This window comes from Lates calcarifer, linkage group LG12, assembly GCF_001640805.2.
Source record: "Lates calcarifer isolate ASB-BC8 linkage group LG12, TLL_Latcal_v3, whole genome shotgun sequence".
Taxonomy (NCBI): Eukaryota; Metazoa; Chordata; class Actinopteri; family Centropomidae; genus Lates; species Lates calcarifer.
In genome coordinates this window covers 10,908,717-10,924,810 of record NC_066844.1, presented here as the reverse complement: position 1 = coordinate 10,924,810, position 16,094 = coordinate 10,908,717, and the positions used below count along the sequence as shown (strand labels likewise).

The 16,094-nt window shown below is 40.5% G+C and overlaps 1 protein-coding gene and 17 non-coding genes across 18 annotated transcripts; all 18 read right to left on the bottom strand.

Moving 5' to 3' along the window:
- Positions 1 to 89: 89 nt before the first annotated feature.
- mfsd4aa (major facilitator superfamily domain containing 4Aa) lies at positions 90 to 15,398 on the bottom strand. Its single transcript, XM_018667580.2, has 10 exons — positions 15,027 to 15,398; positions 13,062 to 13,260; positions 12,095 to 12,349; positions 9,367 to 9,496; positions 9,168 to 9,283; positions 8,698 to 8,871; positions 2,454 to 2,601; positions 2,036 to 2,106; positions 1,566 to 1,686; positions 90 to 474 (listed from the first exon to the last, which is right to left on the bottom strand). Exons 1-10 carry the CDS (start codon positions 15,257 to 15,259, stop codon positions 422 to 424), a joined length of 1,500 nt encoding a protein of 499 aa, XP_018523096.1. The 5' UTR covers positions 15,260 to 15,398; the 3' UTR covers positions 90 to 421.
- On the bottom strand, positions 3,287 to 3,359 carry trnaf-gaa (transfer RNA phenylalanine (anticodon GAA)). Its single transcript has one exon. It is a non-coding gene; the product is annotated as a tRNA-Phe (tRNA).
- On the bottom strand, positions 3,603 to 3,675 carry trnaf-gaa (transfer RNA phenylalanine (anticodon GAA)). Its single transcript has one exon. It is a non-coding gene; the product is annotated as a tRNA-Phe (tRNA).
- Positions 3,870 to 3,942, bottom strand: trnaf-gaa (transfer RNA phenylalanine (anticodon GAA)). The gene has a single exon. It is a non-coding gene; the product is annotated as a tRNA-Phe (tRNA).
- On the bottom strand, positions 4,186 to 4,258 carry trnaf-gaa (transfer RNA phenylalanine (anticodon GAA)). Its single transcript has one exon. It is a non-coding gene; the product is annotated as a tRNA-Phe (tRNA).
- trnaf-gaa (transfer RNA phenylalanine (anticodon GAA)) lies at positions 4,414 to 4,489 on the bottom strand. The gene has a single exon. It is a non-coding gene; the product is annotated as a tRNA-Phe (tRNA).
- On the bottom strand, positions 4,808 to 4,880 carry trnaf-gaa (transfer RNA phenylalanine (anticodon GAA)). The gene has a single exon. It is a non-coding gene; the product is annotated as a tRNA-Phe (tRNA).
- Positions 5,039 to 5,111, bottom strand: trnaf-gaa (transfer RNA phenylalanine (anticodon GAA)). The gene has a single exon. It is a non-coding gene; the product is annotated as a tRNA-Phe (tRNA).
- Positions 5,270 to 5,342, bottom strand: trnaf-gaa (transfer RNA phenylalanine (anticodon GAA)). The gene has a single exon. It is a non-coding gene; the product is annotated as a tRNA-Phe (tRNA).
- Positions 5,501 to 5,573, bottom strand: trnaf-gaa (transfer RNA phenylalanine (anticodon GAA)). The gene has a single exon. It is a non-coding gene; the product is annotated as a tRNA-Phe (tRNA).
- Positions 5,732 to 5,804, bottom strand: trnaf-gaa (transfer RNA phenylalanine (anticodon GAA)). Its single transcript has one exon. It is a non-coding gene; the product is annotated as a tRNA-Phe (tRNA).
- trnaf-gaa (transfer RNA phenylalanine (anticodon GAA)) lies at positions 5,963 to 6,035 on the bottom strand. The gene has a single exon. It is a non-coding gene; the product is annotated as a tRNA-Phe (tRNA).
- Positions 6,194 to 6,266, bottom strand: trnaf-gaa (transfer RNA phenylalanine (anticodon GAA)). Its single transcript has one exon. It is a non-coding gene; the product is annotated as a tRNA-Phe (tRNA).
- On the bottom strand, positions 6,585 to 6,657 carry trnaf-gaa (transfer RNA phenylalanine (anticodon GAA)). The gene has a single exon. It is a non-coding gene; the product is annotated as a tRNA-Phe (tRNA).
- trnaf-gaa (transfer RNA phenylalanine (anticodon GAA)) lies at positions 6,816 to 6,888 on the bottom strand. Its single transcript has one exon. It is a non-coding gene; the product is annotated as a tRNA-Phe (tRNA).
- trnaf-gaa (transfer RNA phenylalanine (anticodon GAA)) lies at positions 7,047 to 7,119 on the bottom strand. Its single transcript has one exon. It is a non-coding gene; the product is annotated as a tRNA-Phe (tRNA).
- On the bottom strand, positions 7,362 to 7,434 carry trnaf-gaa (transfer RNA phenylalanine (anticodon GAA)). The gene has a single exon. It is a non-coding gene; the product is annotated as a tRNA-Phe (tRNA).
- On the bottom strand, positions 7,503 to 7,575 carry trnaf-gaa (transfer RNA phenylalanine (anticodon GAA)). Its single transcript has one exon. It is a non-coding gene; the product is annotated as a tRNA-Phe (tRNA).
- Positions 15,399 to 16,094: the final 696 nt, after the last annotated feature.

Here is a 16,094-nt window from a genome sequence, read left to right as displayed (position 1 = left end):
CACAAAACCACTAACTGATATGAATCATATTTTGACCATAAAAACACTTTTATCTCCACCATTCATTCACATTCATACTGAAAAGTTAATACTTAATCATCAAAGTGTCTTTTAAATCAAGCTACAGCAGAGTTATAACGTGCTGAAAGAAATTGTCGTACCAAAAATTAATTAATTAATAAAATTAATTTAGTATTGTACATCCCTTAAACTGCTTATTGATCATCAGGCTTATAAGTAGACCTCTCTTCAGGTCAAAAATGTTCAGTTGGAGAAGTCCAGGATGACGTTCATATCCTGGCACTGGGCTAAAATGAGGGAATGTCAGTGTTCTGAGAATGTTCACCCATGCTCCCTTTCCATTGTCCTTGGTGGAAAGGCCTGAGGCTCATGATCTGGGTCTCATGATCTGAGACCCAGATCATGAGCCTCCTGTCTTCGGCTTCTCTTTCATGTCCATGTTTTCAGATGAATCTGTGAAAAAAAAAAATGTTGATAAGTTCATTCACAGCAATTCAGATTCACACATACAACTGATATCCTGCAGGCTGCTGGTGGAGCTCAACAACAAGTAAAACAAATGAAGAATTTTCTTTACACCCTGATCTCACACAGCAATGCACTGCTGTATAATGACTAGAACCTGTATGGATTGTTATTACTGCACAATGTATTAACTTAGATTCAATATTAACATATTTGTCGGCAGCTGTCGTTCTGTTATTTACGGAAAAAGGAGGTCTTAAGGATTTCCTGCTACCTGTGCATGCACGCCTGCTGGAAAATCAATCACGACATGGATAAAAAATGCCTGAGTTATTCTTACACATGACTATCAGGGACTGTATGAAAATGATTCCATTATTGCCATTATCGCCATACCAATGCATAATATCTTATCACCATGGTTTACCAAACCCAGTGGCCTTCATCACACACAAATGGTGTTATTAGTGGTAATATTTCTAAACTTTGAGGTTTTGTTTTTTTCTTTGGTTGTTGTTTCTTGAAATGTTTTGTTTTTATTCTTTGTGTTTCTTTTTTGTCACTGGTTTCACACCTGTGGGACAAACTTCATTACTGCCATACAAAAGCAGAAAGCTGTTAACTACCTAGTCTGACTATTTAATAGAGGTTTTGTGGTATGGGAAGATAAGCAGTGCAGTTTATGTACTCTTACACTGGGAACATATAAAAATATGAACATCATCAGACGTGATGAAAGACCAAAAAATAAAGACTACACTCAGCTCACAACACTGGTACAATAATCTCTTCCAGTGAATCTCACTCTGTGTGCAATAACATGTTTAGTTTGTGTTGCTGCTGCTGCTTTCTCCTCCACTACAGCATCTACTTGGTTTGGTTTGTATGCACCCTAGGGTTCTTTATTTCCAAGTCATTTTCAGTTACATTGTATACATTGCTGTCTCCTTTTGCTATGTGACATCAGTGTTGTACAGCCTTTTTCTTTGAGCCATTTTGATTTTTTACTTCCAAACATAGTCCAGTGTTTTTGGAATTTCATTCATTATCTTCTGTGTGTCTACCTGATGTGTGTTTACCTCTGTGGCAGTTTCTGTGGATGCGCTGGACATAGAGGAGCAGCAGGAAAAGGCAGAAGCTGATAAAGGAGGCTATTGTACAACACAACAGGAAAGCATAACTGCCCTGACTGTGGATCACCTGCAGGAAGAGATACATGCAATCAATACTGGAGAACAATATGGCTACAGAACAAGTTTATATTGACAGTATTTCTGCTTCATTCTTCCTCTTGCTTGCATTCATTCTGAATGCTGCTGAAATAATCGACATGAAAGCCTGATCTAAAATCATTAGGCAGCCAGTTGCACTGTGCAGACAAGCAAATAGAAAAAAAACAAAACAAAAAAACTTAGGTATCAAAAGGCACAAACAAATGCAGAAGTAACCTTGAATCATGTGAAAATATTAAATGAGGAAACATTGTGTTGAATTTAATCATTATTATAAAGAAAAGGACATGTGTTCGCAGTCATCAAAGACTTCTTACCAATCCAACAAGCAGCTGCAGCATCATCTCTCCTGTGCTGGCACTGGTAACCAGGACAGTTGTGGCACAACCTTTAACACACAAGAGAAAAGAGACAGAAATTGCCTACAATTATGGAGAGCTGAAAGTGTCTTATTCATTAATAACTCATTATATTTTCCTCTTTTTGTCTATGTATGTATGTTAATGAGGTAGGTCTTTTATCTATTTTTAATTTTCTTTATTAATATTTGAAGCTGTATTTGTCTCAATGTTAAGTTCAACTTGTATAAATTAATACATTTACATTTATATATCCATTAATTAAATGTTTTTAGTCCTTTATCTACAGTTGTTGTAGTTTATCCTTCTGATGCTGATTTTGTGTTTATCAGAATTTGTGTATATGTGTGTGTTTGTGTTTGTGTGATTTTTTAACCTTTGTAGTCTAGTATGTCCTCTGTAAAAGCTAGCATGGAAGGAAACACACTGCTGATGCACAGTCCCAAAACACAAGTACCAATGAAAAGAAAAACACAGCTGGTGTAGAAGATCAACAACAGGCACTGCACCAGTATGACTCCCGCCTAAGACAGACATACATACAAACAGAGAAAGAGATAGAAAGTGAGTGAGTGAGCATACACAAAGTCTGTCACTTGCAAAACCAGTCCTTGTTCATTTTTTTTCTAAAAAGAAAGGCAGGGGAAGGAATCTGAATTCCTGAATATGCCAGTTGTATGGGAGGGGATCTTCTCTCTTAATTCAGATTTGATTTTGAGTACTACAGAGGTGCACTGAGGTGTTTGAGTGCATAACCGATTCCTGTTTTTGCAAGAGTTACATCATCAATATCCATCAATTGAAATTAAATTCTGAAATAAAGAATGGTGTTATGTGCCGATTTAATCCAAGTTATGAGATGTATTTTCTGTTTACTTTATTTGCTGTATGTATTGTGTTTTAAATCTATGGACTACTGTGTTGTCCGACAAGGTCTGAGAAAATTACAGAGCCTTTGATACATAGATTAGTTGCAAATATAACATTATTTTGTCCCTAAAACAAAATCGAAAGAAACTGTCAAAAAAACCCAGGTTCGAAAAGATAGCACATTTGCTGCAAAAACCCGGGATCGAACCAGGGACCTTTACCTAAAACACAGAACTAATTAAGAAAGGATTTCAGGAACCAGAAGATCTCGCTGCAATTGTTCCAAACTGATTTTAAGTCGACGGCACTAACCAAACCAAAGTGTCCCGAAAAGACTGCTGCCGAAACCCGGGATCGAACCAGGGACCTTTAGATCTTCAGTCTAACGCTCTCCCAACTGAGCTATTTCGGCATTTTGTGTCCCTTGTAAAGAGGCTATGGGGTGCAAAACACAGGACTGATTCAGTAAAGATTTAATGAACGAGAAATATGCCTGCAATTGATTTCATTTGCAATAACAGGTGGATATGTGGGAAGATCAACAATGAAAAGCACCAGACTGATTTTAAGTCGACAGCACAAACCAAACCAAAGTGTCCTGAACAGACAGCACATCTGCTGCTGAAACCCGGGATTGAAAAGACAGCACATCTGCTGCCGAAACCCGGGATCGAACCAGGGACCTTTAGATCTTCAGTCTAACGCTCTCCCAACTGAGCTATTTCGGCATTTTGTGTACCTTGTAAAGAGGCTATGGGGTGCAAAACACAGGACTGATTCAGAAAAGTTTTCATGAACCAGAAGATGTCCCTGAAATTGTTCCAGACTGATTATAAATCAATGGCACTAACCAAACCAAAGTGTCCTGAACAGACAGCACATCTGCTGCTGAAACCCGGGATTGAAAAGACAGCACATCTGCTGCCGAAACCCGGGATCGAACCAGGGACCTTTAGATCTTCAGTCTAACGCTCTCCCAACTGAGCTATTTCGGCATTTTGTACTTCTTGTAAAGAGGCTATAGGGTGCAAAACACAGGACTGATTCAGTAAAGATTTAATGGACGAGAAATGTGCCTGCAATTGATTTCATTTACAATAACAGGTGGATATGTGGGAAGATCAACAATGAAAAGCACCAGACTGATTTTAAGTCGACGGCACAAACCAAACCAAAGTGTCCTGAACAGACAGCACATCTGCTGCTGAAACCCGGGATTGAAAAGACAGCACATCTGCTGCCGAAACCCGGGATCGAACCAGGGACCTTTAGATCTTCAGTCTAACGCTCTCCCAACTGAGCTATTTCGGCATTTTGTGTTCCTTGTAAAGAGGCTATGGGGTGCAAAACACAGGACTGATTCAGTAAAGTTTTCATGAACCAGAAGATGTCCCTGAAATTGTTCCAGACTGATTATAAGTCAATGGCACTAACCAAACCAAAGTGTCCCAAAAAGACAGTACATCTGTTCCCGAAACCCGGGATCGAACCAGGGACCTTTAGATCTTCAGTCTAACGCTCTCCCAACTGAGCTATTTCGGCATTTTGTGTCCCTTGTAAAGAGGCTATGGGGTGCAAAACACAGGACTGATTCAGTAAAGTTTTCATGAAGCAGAAGATGTCCCTGAAATTGTTCCAGACTGATTATAAGTCAGTGGCACTAACCAAACCAAAGTGTCCCAAAAAGACAGTACATCTGTTCCCGAAACCCGGGATCGAATGAGGGACCTTTAGCTAAAACACAGGACTAATTAAGAAAAGATTTCAAGAACGAGAAGATCTCCCTGCAATTGTTCCAAACTGATTTTAAGTTGGCAGCACTAACCAAACCAAAGTGCCCCGAAAAGACAGCACATCTGCTGCCGAAACCCGGGATCGAACCAGGGACCTTTAGATCTTCAGTCTAACGCTCTCCCAACTGAGCTATTTCGGCATTTTGTGTCCCTTGTAAAGAGGCTATGGGGTGCAAAACACAGGACTGATTCAGAAAAGTTTTCATGAAGCAGAAGATGTCCCTGAAATTGTTCCAGACTGATTATAAGTCAATGGCACTAACCAAACCAAAGTGTCCCGAAAAGACAGCACATCTGCTGCCGAAACCCGGGATCGAACCAGGGACCTTTAGATCTTCAGTCTAACGCTCTCCCAACTGAGCTATTTCGGCATTTTGTGTCCCTTGTAAAGAGGCTATGGGGTGCAAAACACAGGACTGATTCAGTAAAGTTTTCATGAACCAGAAGATGTCCCTGAAATTGTTCCAGACTGATTATAAGTCAATGGCACTAACCAAACCAAAGTGCCCCGAAAAGACAGCTCATTTGCTGCCGAAACCCGGGATCGAACCAGGGACCTTTAGATCTTCAGTCTAACGCTCTCCCAACTGAGCTATTTCGGCATTTTGTGTCCCTTGTAAAGAGGCTATGGGGTGCAAAACACAGGACTGATTCAGAAAAGTTTTCATGAAGCAGAAGATGTCCCTGAAATTGTTCCAGACTGATTATAAGTCAATGGCACTAACCAAACCAAAGTGTCCCGAAAAGACAGCTCATTTGCTGCCGAAACCCGGGATCGAACCAGGGACCTTTAGATCTTCAGTCTAACGCTCTCCCAACTGAGCTATTTCGGCATTTTGTGTCCCTTGTAAAGAGGCTATGGGGTGCAAAACACAGGACTGATTCAGAAAAGTTTTCATGAAGCAGAAGATGTCCCTGAAATTGTTCCAGACTGATTATAAGTCAATGGCACTAACCAAACCAAAGTGCCCCGAAAAGACAGCTCATTTGCTGCCGAAACCCGGGATCGAACCAGGGACCTTTAGATCTTCAGTCTAACGCTCTCCCAACTGAGCTATTTCGGCATTTTGTGTCCCTTGTAAAGAGGCTATGGGGTGCAAAACACAGGACTGATTCAGTAAAGTTTTCATGAACCAGAAGATGTCCCTGAAATTGTTCCAGACTGATTATAAGTCAATGGCACTAACCAAACCAAAGTGTCCCGAAAAGACAGCACATCTGCTGCCGAAACCCGGGATCGAACCAGGGACCTTTAGATCTTCAGTCTAACGCTCTCCCAACTGAGCTATTTCGGCATTTTGTGTCCCTTGTAAAGAGGCTATGGGGTGCAAAACACAGGACTGATTCAGTAAAGTTTTCATGAACCAGAAGATGTCCCTGAAATTGTTCCAGACTGATTATAAGTCAATGGCACTAACCAAACCAAAGTGCCCTGAAAAGACAGCTCATTTGCTGCCGAAACCCGGGATCGAACCAGGGACTTTTAGATCTTCAGTCTAACGCTCTCCCAACTGAGCTATTTCGGCATTTTGTGTCACTTGTAAAGAGGCTATGGGGTGCAAAACACAGGACTGATTCAGAAAAGTTTTCATGAAGCAGAAGATGTCCCTGAAATTGTTCCAGACTGATTATAAGTCAGTGGCACTAACCAAACCAAAGTGTCCCAAAAAGACAGTACATCTGTTCCCGAAACCCGGGATCGAATGAGGGACCTTTAGCTAAAACACAGGACTAATTAAGAAAAGATTTCAAGAACGAGAAGATCTCCCTGCAATTGTTCCAAACTGATTTTAAGTTGGCAGCACTAACCAAACCAAAGTGCCCCGAAAAGACAGCTCATTTGCTGCCGAAACCCGGGATCGAACCAGGGACCTTTAGATCTTCAGTCTAACGCTCTCCCAACTGAGCTATTTCGGCATTTTGTGTCCCTTGTAAAGAGGCTATGGGGTGCAAAACACAGGACTGATTCAGAAAAGTTTTCATGAAGCAGAAGATGTCCCTGAAATTGTTCCAGACTGATTATAAGTCAATGGCACTAACCAAACCAAAGTGTTCCGAAAAGACAGCACATCTGCTGCCGAAACCCGGGATCGAACCAGGGACCTTTAGATCTTCAGTCTAACGCTCTCCCAACTGAGCTATTTCGGCATTTTGTGTCCCTTGTAAAGAGGCTATGGGGTGCAAAACACAGGACTGATTCAGTAAAGTTTTCATGAACCAGAAGATGTCCCTGAAATTGTTCCAGACTGATTATAAGTCAATGGCACTAACCAAACCAAAGTGCCCCGAAAAGACAGCTCATTTGCTGCCGAAACCCGGGATTGAACCAGGGACCTTTAGATCTTCAGTCTAACGCTCTCCCAACTGAGCTATTTCGGCATTTTGTGTCCCTTGTAAAGAGGCTATGGGGTGCAAAACACAGGACTGATTCAGTAAAGATTTAATGGATGAGAAATGTGCCTGCAATTGATTTCATTTACAATAACAGGTGGATATGTGGGAAGATCAACAATGAAAGCACCAGACTGATTTTAAGTCGACGGCACAAACCAAACCAAAGTGTCCTGAACAGACAGCACATCTGCTGCTGAAACCCGGGATTGAAAAGACAGCACATCTGCTGCCGAAACCCGGGATCGAACCAGGGACCTTTAGATCTTCAGTCTAACGCTCTCCCAACTGAGCTATTTCGGCATTTTGTGTCCCTTGCAAAGAGGCTATGGGGTGCAAAACAAAGTGTCCTAAACAGACAGCACATCAGCTGCCGAAACCCGGGATAGAACCAGGGTCCTTTAGGTCTTCAGTCTAACGCTCACCCAACTGAGCTATTTCGGCATTTTGTGCTCCTTGTAAAGAGGCTATGGGGTGCAAAACACAGGACTGATTCAGAAAAGTTTTCATGAAGCAGAAGATGTCCCTGAAATTGTTCCAGACTGATAATAAGTCAATGGCACTAACGAAATGACAACACATCTGCTGCCGAAACCCGGGATTGAACCACGGACCTTTAGATCTTTTGTCTAATGCTCTCCCAACTTAGCTATTTCAGCGTTTCTCATTTCTTGTATAGAAAAACACAGGACTGATTCAGTGAAGATTTCATGAACAAGAAATCTGCCTGCAAGTGTTTTCATTTACATTAACGGATGGATATGTAGGAAAGTCAACAATGAAAAGCCCCAGACTGATTTTAAGTTGACGGCACTAAGCAAAGGAAAGTGTCCTGACAAGCATGCACATCTGCTACCAAAACCTGGGATTAAAGCAGGGTCTTTTAGATTGTCAGTCTAACACTCTCCCAATGGAGCTATTTTGGCACTTTAGGTTTTGTGTATAGAGGCTACGGGGTGCAAAACACAGGACTGATTCAGTAAAGATTTCATGGACCATAAGATCTCTCTGCAATTGTTCCAGATATGGGCATGTTAAACATTTTGTAATGTGGTACATGAAGACAAAATCAAAAGTATTCAAAAACGGCCAAAATAGGCTCAGGACTCTAATGGTTAATGCGACGGCACTAACAAAAGCAAAGTGTCACAAAAAACAAGTAGTAAGTTTGATCTGTGGTGATTCTCCCCAGAAGAACAGCAGGGAGTTGACCTTCTCACACCAGGTGATTATGAGCCATGTTTGTATTATGTGTTCTTAAAAATGCAGAGGATGACAGAGCAGTTTAGTTTGGCTATCAGATCCTGCTGTCTTTATAAAGACTAATAATAGAGAGATAGTAATCCTCCTTAACCCACTTCAAATATTTAGTTTGTACTATCATTTGCCAGCTGTGCATGAACTGTATTGCTCTTACAAGAAATTGCTACGCAGTGTGACACACCACCCAGTGTGGGAAAAATACAAAACTTGACCCCTGATTTTCACTTGTTGAGCACTACGGCACTGTAATATCAACTATATATATATTCATTTCAAGTTGTATTTGTTTATGTGTGTTCATACCAGACTCAATGTGAGCAGCCTGGGTGCTGTGTATCTGTAGGACAGGTAGATGAAAGCCAGTCTTCCTGCTGTGATGGAAGCCCAGAATATACTGTCCAGACAGCCGGCAGTTTTATGACCCATGAGCAGAGGAGGGGATACAGCATAGGTGTAGACGAAACCAGCATAGGAACCCTGCAGGCCGTGAGACACAGCTGGAGGTTAGCACAGAGTTACGATTTAGAGAGGGAGTGTCATTTTTGAAACAAACTGCAATCAGGCACTAAGTCTTTTTAAGTAACTTGATTGCTATAATAACCTTCCCCTTGTTTTTGGACTTAGGAGTCTTGTCTCTGAGTCTTGTCCTAGAATTCTGTACCCCACAGCAAGTGTCCCATACTCCCCACACATCTCATGGTTTGAAAACTCCTGACACAGAGTGCAGTGTTAAATGTGTCTGTGTGTATACATGTGTTAGCAGGAAGTCTCACTATAATTCCATCAGTGATGAAGAGGATGGCTCCACCTAGAGCATGGAGGATGAAGAAAGAAGCAGGGCGACCCTGGAGCTTGGCAGGGTTACAGCAAACAAACACATTCCCGTGTCCTAGAGGGACAAGGATATTGAGAGGTTTTATAGGAATAGTTTGGCCACAAAGACACACACACACACACACACATATGCATTACCTTGGCCACTGTCCCCAGTGGGGCTTGTGCTGGACAAAGTGTCTCTGTCCAGCAGACGTGGGCTGTTACTGAAGCAAGGTAGCAATCTCTCGTGGTACATCAGTGCAAACACTACTGCTGGCACAGGAAGCTGTCAGAACACACAAAGAGGCTTTTGTTTAACTTAACAGTCAAGACTTCCTGTCAGCTGATTCAATTTGTGAACCTCCTCCCATAAAAGTCTTAACTTGTCCTTTACTTGGAACAGATCCAGTTCAAACAGAAACACAGCTGTATTTCTGCTTAGGTTTGAATCAGGTTATAACTTCATCTGAAGGGCAATATCAAGGCTCACAGACATCTAAAGAAATGCAAATATTTCTGGAACAAAAATCTAGAAACAAGAACACAAGAGCAACAAAACTGTTTGGAATTTAATTATCTCACTTAATTCCATTTTGGTCATTTTGATGTGATACTGTGCAACGCTGCATGGGAAATCTGGTCATGGGATACGTAAATAATGGAATTATGCATCAAGTTTTTTTTTCTGCAATGCTTAAAAAAAGTCAGTACTGCTGAGTTTAGTTGAGTTTTATCTTGTTGGTCGACAGGTCCAAGATGCCATCAGTATCAACAGTTAATCATGCAGTGATGTTTAAATCTTATTTGTAATTATACACTTTGCCTTTCAAATTTTACAGTGACAAAAATTGCATTTAGTTCACTGTATCGCAGGTGTGAGAGAGAGAGTGAACAAAAGGGGGTGGCCTATATAGACTCAGCCCACTGCCACAGGTGTGTGCCAATTAGATGTATGCTCCATGACTTTTCCTCTAATGCCATCATCAGCTGAGAATGAATATGTCTGATACTTTGGTTAATGACAAAATACCTGCAAAAATAATTGCATTCCTATTAGCCTAAACTGTACTTTGTATATAATGCCATAACATTGGACCTGCTCCGTAGTTAGACAAGTTGTTATGTCATGTTGTCAGTTACTCAGAGAAATCAAGTTATTGAGGTAATCAGGGATCACTTTTAAATGCACTGTATTAACCTGGTTACTGTACATCTGTGTATACATGCAGCAGATCAGGAAAACAGATTTCTCCTCTACTTCCAACTTAGTTTTGAAGCATGGCTTCCTTATTTTAACTGTATAGTGAAAGAGGACGCTGCTACTGCACTGAATTATTAAATACTCAAATGTTCAGCAATGGAAACCTAGTGAGACCTCTACAGAACCCTTTGTGTTAGCTTCAGGTTTAGTTGGCTTTTGGTCAGACATCTTTTAAATACAAGGACAATATGCTGTATGTCATGAGCTCTCTTCATTCAGCCACTCCATTCTGCTATTTTAGCTGTCCACAGTCTTTTGTCATGCAGATGCACACAGAGAATTTGCTTTCTCCAGCAGAAATGAACCAAGGAAAATCATGTTTCCGTAAGAGCTTTGTTTAAACTGCGTCCAAATTCATTTAAACAAATTACAACAAATTATATCTCTCCAGGCTGCATGTACAATTATGGGTGTCTTTCAGATATGTTCACGTATGTATTTCTTTTATACTTGGACAAATTGGTTAGGAAGCAGTGCCATGTTTAGGAAAGCACAACAAGAAAATGTAAATAGAAAATAGAAAAAATAGAAAATAGAATTCAATTTCACGCCAGTAACCCAAGTGTAAACAAACTATTGCATTCATGAAACAAGGGATCAGATCTATCAACATAAAGAGACAGAATAATAAGACTGGCAATGATATTAAAAGTGACTTGAAGAGGAATTAGTTTCCTGTGCTATGCTCTGCTAGAAGAGACTTCTGGTATTACTTTGAATTGTTCATCCGAATTCGACAAAACAAACACAGAGAAACCTTCCTGACATTATACTGAATCAACCCATCTGCTTGCTTGATGCTCAGGCCCACACTGCACTTCCTTTTGATTCGGGAGGTCACCCATAACAACCTTTGCAAAGATCTTTACATTTATCGCTGAAAAAGCAGCTCCATCTTTATGTCCTTTTCAAATTTGTCAAAACCTGCCTCTTTAAAAAACTGCCAATTAACAAATTGGGTTATATTTTCATAGTCCTCTTGGTAATTATGACTTTATACTCACCAGGATAAATGCTGAGATTTACAAACTCACTCAATGTAAAAAAAAAATAAATAAAAAACAGTCTGACAATCAGACAGGATATTAACAAAAACATTTGAGAGGGAAAATCAAGGCAAATTATTCAAGGCAAACATCCATCCCTGCACAGTTTTCTTGTGAAATGAGGAATTATTACAAACATTTCGGGTATGCTTTCATGAATAAAATGGTTCAGATTATCAACCTGTCTGATCATCTGACTGCTGGTGTTTGTCCTCCGTGTTCTCAGTAACTGCTTTAGTGAGAACAAACGTATTGCCTCATACAGAAATGATGTTCAAACCTTTAAAATACGACCCCACTTGTTAACAAACCATGACTATCCTTGCTCAGTAAAAGAGACTTATGAGTTTATATGGCAGCTTTTTATAAGGTAGTTTTATCTTCATTCTTAGGGAAATCACACAGCTACACCTGGCTTCATATCTTACTGTCTACAAGAATCGCTGTCATTGTCTCATCCACAAGTAATATACATTTGAGCCAACATATTAAGCAGTGTGAATTATACTAGTATGTATTGTATGTTTTGCTGTCAACATCATTCTTTATGACTCATGTAATAGTGTCATGAACTCACATTGATAAGAGCCATGATCCAGAAAGCATAGGAAACCCTTGTGATGACGACACCCTCAGTGTGTAGAGGATACTGGGAGATGTTATGCAGTGCTGTTCCGTGCCCGGCAAGACTGCTGCGGAGGTGCTGTAGGTCCGAGGAAGAGGATGCATTGGCAGTCCAGTTGGCACCCAGAACACAGCTGTCCTCTGCCAGGAAAGGATCAGCCACCAAGGGACTGACTAGTGCTCCCAGGCCTATGAAGAAATGTAAGGCCTGGGGAGACATGAACAAATATCCCCTTAAGATTATGTATTAGTGGTTATATATTAGTGGCCTAGTGGTTAGGACTAACACCATATAACTGCATATCATAGCCCTCTCCCTCTCCTATTTTTTTCCATCTGCATCTACACTGTAAGTCCGCTAGTGTTGAGTAAAATGGCCAAAAATCTTAAAGATCACAGACTTAAAAGTAGAAAATATAAGGAGAGACATATGACTTTAAGTTATTATATGAGAGAGAAACACTGTCCATTTTGGCCCAGTTGATATTTTGGAGAGGTGGGAACAGTATTTCAAAAGAAACTTTGTCATTCTCATTTTGAAATTAATCTCTATATATTATTCAAGTCTATTTTTTGTGGGTTAGCAGTTTCAGTGACTATATACAAGGGCAGATCACGTTCTAAGACATTTTTAGGCTGTATTAGACTAAAACAAACTGTACCGTAAAACAAAATTGTCAGCTAAAATAGGTCATCAGGTCATTACACATAGGCAAGCAACCATTGTTCATGTAAAAATATTGATGCAGCATTGATTAATGCTTCAACTTTCTATAATTTCTTTACTTCATTAATAAAGTATATTAACCAGAATGAACTCTACTATGTTACTGTATTGGCCCACCATTCACAGCGACATCTTCAGACACAAACACACAGACACTCACAGTTGTCCTTTCCCCTCCCTCTCCTTCTCTGACCTGCAAGAAGATGGCAGAGTCCTTCTGGTACAGTTTCACGAGCTGCAGGTTGGCAATGGTGTCAATCACCCCCATGGCTTTGCCAGCAAGTGCCATCGTGATGGACAACAGTACCACATGGTGACATAGCGGTATGATGGCAAACACGAACGAGATGACGAGAGTGCAGGACAAGAGAGCTGACAGGGAGAACAGGAGTCTGAAGAAGACACAGGGTTGGCACACAGCATTATCTAGTGTATTTAGACTATCATGACATAAAAATACATTTAGTCAGTCATTGACAAGGGTGAATTTATGGCAAAATTATAGATTTTCTATTTACATGACTGTATATTCAACATATTAAGCTTAATTAACAAACCACATTGTTATTAAACTGAGTGGTGCAGTTACTTAGCCCAGACCAGATTACACAGAGAGTTAGGATTTCCCACCTGTTGTTTTAGTAAAGTCACCTTGAAGGTCTGCTGCCCCTCTAACTTTTATTTACCCAGTATATTTATCACACCCCTCCAGCCTCAGTACACCTCCACATTATCTTCACCCTCTATTTTCCTTCTTTCTTGCCAACTTTCCACTCTCCTTTTAACCTTGTCCTACATAACATTAGTTTGTTGAGTAAACATATGAATGTAATAAATGTTCATGTTTTTATTAAATGAACCACTATGTGCTACTGTAAATTGGTTTCAAAGAAGAAAGGAGCATTTTGCCCTTAAAAACATTCCCATATACAGTAACTTGAATCAGATAGCCTGTGCTCACTAAGCTTTTAGCTGGGTGTATATATGAAGAATGTGTCAACCCTAATGCAAAACACTCCCGTTTAAGCAGTGTTAGATGTTAAAAAGACAGGAGTCAATCCAGCAGTATGAGGTTGCCCAGAGTACAAGACACTGCATCAGCTACCACAATCTCAATATAGAAGTACGTACTGTATATGGCCGGGTAACAAGGTGATAAGCATGTCTAGAAAGCAACCTGTAGTAAGTAAAGATAATGTGTCAAACATCATATCTCGTGTATTAAAACACTAGATACAAACACATTTGAGTGCTCACCTGGCTCAAATGTCCCTATATCCACTTCACACAAACATTCACATTTACACCTGAGGTCACAGTTCAGTGGCTACTCAGTGTGTGAAGTGTGGCACAGACCTGAAACAACCAACTGCCATTTGAATGTTACAGATTTGCCAGTCAAATTTACAGTTCAGTCTAACTGTCAAAAGTGACAGTCTCAATGTGTGCACTGACACACTCCAGGTCCATACATTTTAACAGTCACACATTTTTTCAGCCTCAAGGGCAGGACTGTGCGTCTTCCAAAAATCATCCAAGATTTTGAAATTACAGAAATATTACTGAGGAAATGACCTGGAGTCCTGAATGGTAGCTATGTGCACAGCCCCAGGGCTTTCTAGAGGTTTAACAATACATGGGTGCACAGCTCTAGTCAAGGGTAGACTGGACTGTACAAGCAGATAGAGAGACTTGTTTTTCTAGTTATTCTAGAAGTCTAAATCTTTTGATACTTCCATAAGAAAAATCCAAAATAGACTTACTGGGGATTTCAAATACTTGGTACTGATCGCCAACATAGGGCAGATGAAAAGCCATGTTTAACCATATTTTATAGCTTGGGTCTTTGAGATACCAAACAGAATTTTCACCACTTTTATCTTTCAGATCACATTCAATCATATTCATAAGCAACACTCAGAAGTTAGGTTCTGTTCTTTAACTGTGGACGCCAGGATCCAAAACAGAGCATGTTACCATTTGTCCTTCAAATATTTCCAGGCATTAATAGATGGAATAAATACACAGAGTATATTATTGTGATAATATTCATGTGAATATTACAGGGATGTCACGGCTGGTTTCTACCTCTAAGTCATGTTCATGTTCAGCATGACTTGAAGGCAAAAAACAACCTGTGCTCACTGACAAGACTCACGTTTTCTTACAGAGTCCTCCCATGCTGCTGCCCACCAGCAGGAACAACTGCTGGGAGAAGAAGACCCAGGTGATCTGCTGCAGAGTGGACTGGGTCTGACACCTCAGGTCCAGTATGGTGGGTCCCAGGAAGGCGATGCACAGGCCGAAGCTGAAGAACACACTCCAGTAGGTGAGAGTTTGCTGCCAGTGGCGCTTGAATAGCGACCAGATTCGCTCGTCCAGCAGCTTCATGTTGGTCTTCAGGGGCGGTTGAACTCCTGAGCGCTGCAGAGACCAGACAACTACCAGCTGCTCATTTACAAGGACACTGCGGAACTCTTGTCACACTGAAAAAACAAAGTGCCAACGAAGAAAGTAAACAGAGCTTAGACTGAGTAGTTTCCAGTTGGCCGTCAGTTATCCTGTTGACGGACCTGACACTGATTGGCTGATGCCCCAAAGGCCCGCCCTGTTCCTAACTGGTTTCAGATCAGTAGTTCGCTGACAGATGTGCTATCAATGAGAATATATATGCTGCATTATCGGTAACGCTTCACTTTAGGCACCCTGTTTATCATTTATAAGCACTATACAAACACTTAATAAATTGTGAGTATTGAGAGTCTCTGTGAGACAATTCAGGAAATAAAATTATACGTGAATTAATGAAGACCAAGTGTCTCGCAACATCATGATTACATAGTATGTACATTATATACTGTAGGCCTATAGTAAAGTCAAGTCAAGTCAGTTTAATTATATAGTGCCAAATCACAACAAAAGTTATTTCAAGGCACTTGTCATACATACAGAGCAGGTATAGGCCGTACTCTTTATAATATTATATTAATAAAGACAGGCCCAACAATTCCCACCTTGAGAGGCACTTGGCGACAGTGGCAAGGAAAAACCAGCAGAACCAGACTCAGGGTGGGCAGCCATCTGCCTTGACCGGTTGGGTTGGGAAAAAGAGAGGGGAGAACGTAGCGTAATACAGAGTTCTTATAAAGATGCAAAGTAGTATTATTAATTCTAATAACAATAGCAACAACAATAATAATGGCAATTATAATAATAGTAGCAATAA